The sequence below is a fragment of the Chiloscyllium plagiosum genome, unplaced genomic scaffold (assembly GCF_037043375.1).
Source record: "Chiloscyllium plagiosum isolate Xiang-an unplaced genomic scaffold, Cpla_swu_hap1 HiC_scaffold_46, whole genome shotgun sequence".
NCBI classification, from domain to species: domain Eukaryota; kingdom Metazoa; phylum Chordata; class Chondrichthyes; order Orectolobiformes; family Hemiscylliidae; genus Chiloscyllium; species Chiloscyllium plagiosum.
Window position 1 is genome coordinate 2,743,089 of NW_028270184.1, and position 6,000 is coordinate 2,749,088.

The following is a 6,000-nucleotide window of genomic DNA, read 5'->3' on the forward strand; positions in this document are numbered from 1 at the left end:
CCACCCCCACACACCTACTCACACCCACCCACCCACATACACACACCTACTCACGCTCACCCACACACACTCCTACTTACACCCACCCACCCACATACACACACCTACTCACACACAGCCACCCACACACACACCCACACCTACTCACACCCACCCACACACACTACCTACTCACACCCACCCACATACACACACCTATTCACACTCACCCACACACGCACATACGCACCCACACACACACCTACTCACACCCACCCACACACACACCCACACACTCACACCCACCCACACACACACCTACTCACACCCACCCTCACACACACCTACTCACACCCACCCACACACACCTACTCACACCCACCCACACACACACCCATCCACCCACACACACACCTATACACACATACATACTCACACACACCCGCTCACTCCCACCCACCCACTCACTTACTCACACCCACCCACACACACACTCACACCCACCCACACACACACCTACTCACACCCACCCACACACACACCTATTCACACCCACCCACACACACCTACTCACACCCACCCACACACACACCTACTCACACCCACCCACACACACACCTATTCACACCCACCCACACACCCACACACCCACCCATATACACACACACCTATCCACACATACCCACCCCCACACACACTCACACCCACCCACCCACACCTACTCACACCCACCCACAAACACACACTCACACCTACACACTCACACCTACTCACACCCACCCACAGACACACACCTACTCACACCCACCCACCTACACACACACACACCCCACACTCACACCTACTCACACACACCCACAGACACACACCTACTCACACCCACCCACCTACACACACACACACACCCCACACACACACCTACTCACACCCACCCACATACACACCTACTCACACCCACCCACACACCTACTCACACCTACCCACACACACACGTACTCACACCCACTCACATACACACCTACTCACACCCACCCACCCACACACACACCTACTCACACCTACCCACACACACCTACTCACACCCACCCCCACACACCTACTCACACCCACCCACCCACATACACACACCTACTCACGCTCACCCACACACACTCCTACTTACACCCACCCACCCACATACACACACCTACTCACACACAGCCACTCACACACACACCCACACCTACTCACACCCACCCACACACACTACCTACTCACACCCACCCACCCACATACACACACCTATTCACACCCACCCACACACGCACATACGCACCCACACACACACCTACTCACACCCACCCACACACACACCCACACACTCACACCCACCCACACACACACCTACTCACACCCACCCTCACACACACCTACTCACACCCACCCACACACACCTACTCACACCCACCCACACACACACCCATCCACCCACACACACACCTATACACACATACCTACTCACACACACCCGCTCACTCCCACCCACCCACTCACTTACTCACACCCACCCACACACACACTCACACCCACCCACACACACACCTACTCACACCCACCCACACACACACCTATTCACACCCACCCACACACGCACACACCCACCCATATACACACACACCTACCCACACACACCCACCCCCACACACACTCACACCCACCCACCCACACCTACTCACACCCACCCACAAACACACACTCACACCTACACACTCACACCTACTCACACCCACCCACAGACACACACCTACTCACACCCACCCACCTACACACACACACACACCCCACACACACACCTACTCACACCCACCCACATACACACCTACTCACACCCACCCACCCACACACCTACTCACACCTACCCACACACACACGTACTCACACCCACTCACATACACACCTACTCACACCCACCCACCCACACACACACCTACTCACACCTACCCACACACACACCTACTCACACCCACCCCCACACACCTACTCACACCAACCCACCCACATACACACACCTACTCACGCTCACCCACACACACTCCTACTTACACCCACCCACATACACACACCTACTCACACACACCCACCCACACACACACCCACACCTACTCACACCCACCCACACACACTACCTACTCACACCCACCCACCCACATACACACACCTACTCACACCCACCCACACACGCACATACGCACCCACACACACACCTACTCACACCCACCCACACACACACCCACACACTCACACCCACCCACACACACACCTACTCACACCCACCCCCACACACACCTACTCACACCCACCCACACACACCTACTCACACCCACCCACACACACACCTACTCACACCCACCCACACACACACACCTACTCACACCCACCCACCTACACACACCCATCCACCCACACACACCCATCCACCCACACACACACCTACTCACACCCACCCACACACACACCTACTCACACCCACCCACACACACCTACTCACACCCACCCACACACACACCTACTCACACCCACCCACACACACACACCTACTCACACCCACCCACCTACACACACACACCCACCTACACACACACCCATCCACCCACACACACACCCATCCACCCACACACACACCTACTCACACCTACCCACACACACACCTACTCTCACCCACCCACATACAATCCTACTCACACACGCCCACCCACACACATACACATACCTACTCACACCCACCCACCCACACACACACCTACTCACACCCACCCACACACACACCTACTCACACCCACGCACTCACCCACACACACACACCTATATACACATAGACACACACACCTATACACACACACAGACACACACACACCTACACACAGACGTACACACCGACACCCACCCACACACACATCTACTCACACTCACCCACCCACCTACCCACACCCACCCACCCACACACACATATACACAAACACAGACACACACACAGAGTACACACACACACATATACACAAACACAGACACACACACACAGAGTACACACACACACCTATACACACACACACAGACACACAGACACAGACACACAGATCCTCCCTGCATTCCCCCATTTTGCACCTTTCTTCATTGGATGAGTCTGTGTGTCCCTCTCTTTCTCTGTCTCATATACTCTCCCTACCTCCCTCCCTCTCTCTCCCTATCTCCCTCCCTCTCTCTCCCTATCTCCCTCCCTCTCACTCCCTATCTCCCTCCCTCTCACTCCCTCTCCCTCCCTCTCTCTCCCTATCTCCCTCCCTCTCTCTCCCTATCTCCCTCCCTCTCACTCCCTCTCCCTCCCTCTCTCCCTCTCACTCCCTATCTCCCTCCCTCTCACTCCCTCTCCCTCCCTCTCTCTCCCTATCTCCCTCCCTCTCTCTCCCTATCTCCCTCCCTCTCACTCCCTCTCCCTCCCTCTCTCTCCCTATCTCCCTCCCTCTCTCTCCCTATCTCCCTCCCTCTCTCTCCCTATCTCCCTCCCTCTCTCTCTGTGTCTCACTTGTAGTCCCTCTCTTTTCCAGGTGTTGGGAATTCACTGGAATGGCTGGAAGTTGAACCGGAGGCTGGGAGTTGGACCTTTGCTGCTTTACGCTGTCTTCCTGTGTCTCTCCATCCTGATTGAGCTGAATGTGTTTCTGGAGGTGAATCTCCTGAGCTGTCAGTGAGATGGAGGCGAGGCGAGGGAACCCTGACCCTCAGTACAGACACCGAGGGGGACAGACCGAGGTCCACCGGCCCCTCCCATTAACCTCACCGCACTTCGGCAAGAGGGCACCGAGACAGGATCCAGAGGATAATCCGATCACACGACACCGAAGCGGAACTGATCCACCAGCATCCAGAGATCCACAACACTCACCCACCCATCAACATCAGTCCCCATTCCGCCTGGATCCACTCGACAAGGAATTCCCAGGAATTCTGCCAATCCCTGTCTCCGTGTTTGATGGGGGGACGGTGTAGAGGGAGCTTTACTCTGTATCTAACCCCGTGCTGTCCCTGTCTCCGTGTTTGATGGGGGGACGGTGTAGAGGGAGCTTTACTCTGTATCTAACCCCGTGCTGTCCCTGTCCTGGGAGTGTTTGATGGGGGACAGTGCAGAGGGAGCTTTACTCTGTATCTAACCCCGTGCTGTCCCTATCCCTGGGAGTGTTTGATGGGGGGACGGTGTAGAGGGAGCTTTACTCTGTATCTAACCCCCCGCTGTCCCTGTCCCTGGGAGTGTTTGATGGGGGGGGGACAGTGTAGAGGGAGCTTTACTCTGTATCTAACCCCGTGCTGTCCCTATCCCTGGGAGTGTTTGATGGGGGGACAGTGTAGAGGGAGCTTTACTCTGTATCTAACCCCCCGCTGTCCCTGTCCCTGGGAGTGTTTGATGGGGGGGGACAGTGTAGAGGGAGCTTTACTCTGTATCTAACCCCGTGCTGTCCCTGTCCTGGGAGTGTTTGATGGGGGGGACAGTGTAGAGGGAGCTTTACTCTGTATCTAACTCCGTGCTGTCCCTGTCCTGGGAGTGTTTGATGGGGGGGGACAGTGTAGAGGGAGCTTTACTCTGTATCTAACCCCGTGCTGTCCCTGTCCTGGGAGTGTTTGATGGGGGGACAGTGTAGAGGGAGCTTTACTCTGTATCTAACCCCATGCTGTCCCTGTCCCTGGGGAGTGTTTGATGGGGGGAACAGTGCAGAGGGAGCTTTACTCTGTATCTAACCCCGTGCTGTCCCTGTCCTGGGAGTGTTTGATGGGGGGACAGTGTAGAGGGAGCTTTACTCTGTATCTAACCCTGTGCTGTCCCTGTCCTGGGAGTGTCTGATGGGGGGGACAGTGTAGAGGGAGCTTTACTCTGTATCTAACCCCGTGCTGTCCCTGTTCTGGGAGTGTCTGATGGGGGGGGGGGACAGTGTACAGGGAGCTTTACTCTGTATCTAACCCCGTGCTGTCCCTGTCCTGGGAGTGTCTGATGGGGGGGACAGTGTAGAGGGAGCTTTACTCTGTATCTAACCCCGTGCTGTCCCTGTCCCTGGGAGTGTCTGATGGGGGGACAGTGGGCAGTCGGGTGGTTCGGTATTGTTGGGGGTGAGTTTGGAATCAAATGCTGATGTTTGGAAAGGTTGGGACACACTGAGGGTGAGATAGTTGTGTCTGCGCAGGGAGCTGGGTTGAGTGTCTAATGTGCTGTGTTTGAATGAATCTCTGTACCACTGTGCGATCTGCCAACGCTGCCTGTATTTCTTAATGTTTCGGTGTCAGTGGAATTCTGATTTCTGTATTTTTAGAAGCAGCGATGTCAACAATCAGGATGTACTGTCTGTTATTCTCCAATCACTAACTCCTCCAAGAATTTGCTCTTCCATTTCCCTCTCCCCCAGCCACCCCCATGGCCTCAGGTTGGCCCTCTCTCCAGTGCCAATGATCCCAGCTGTCCCCCAGGCCCAGAGGGTGTAGATGAGTGTGTAAGGGAACAGCTGTTATTGTGTTAAGAACCCCTCAGAGAGCAGTGGGGGACATCTCCAACAGCCCTGAGCCAAGGAGGGTGTGGAGAGAATAGTTACTGCTCAAGGGTCAATGTGGACATTACTCTCTGTGTAAAGGAGGGAGTGTGTCCCTGTGGTTCTGACGATGTGAGTGAGTGAGTGTGAGTGACTGTGTGTGTGACTGTGTGTGTGACTGAGTGTGTGACTGAGTGTGTGAGGGTGTGTGTGTGAGATTGAGAGTGTGACTGAGTGAGTGGGTGGATGTGTGTGTGTGAGTGAGTGGATGTGTGTGTGTGTGTGAGTGGATGTGTGTGTGTGTGTGTGTGTGTGTGTGAGCGGGTGGATGTGTGTGTGTGTGTGAGTGGATGTGTGTGTGTGAGTGGATGTGTGTGTGTGTGTGAGCGGGAGGATGTGTGTGTGTGTCTGAGCGGGTGGATGTGTGTGTGTGAGTGAGTGGATGTGTGTGAGTGGGTGGATGTGTGTGTGTGAG

General features: G+C 55.4%; 1 protein-coding gene across 1 annotated transcript in view; it reads left to right on the plus strand.

Moving 5' to 3' along the window:
- Nucleotides 1-5,330, plus strand: part of LOC122547681 (sodium/potassium/calcium exchanger 3-like) — a 161,102-nt gene extending 155,772 nt beyond the window's left edge. Inside the window, exon 16 of the mRNA XM_087983563.1 lies at nucleotides 3,561-5,330. Within this exon, the coding sequence (XP_087839689.1) occupies nucleotides 3,561-3,704 (144 nt within the window). The 3' untranslated portion in view covers nucleotides 3,705-5,330. The remainder of the gene's footprint in view (nucleotides 1-3,560) is intronic.
- The last annotated feature ends 670 nt before the right edge of the window (nucleotides 5,331-6,000 follow it).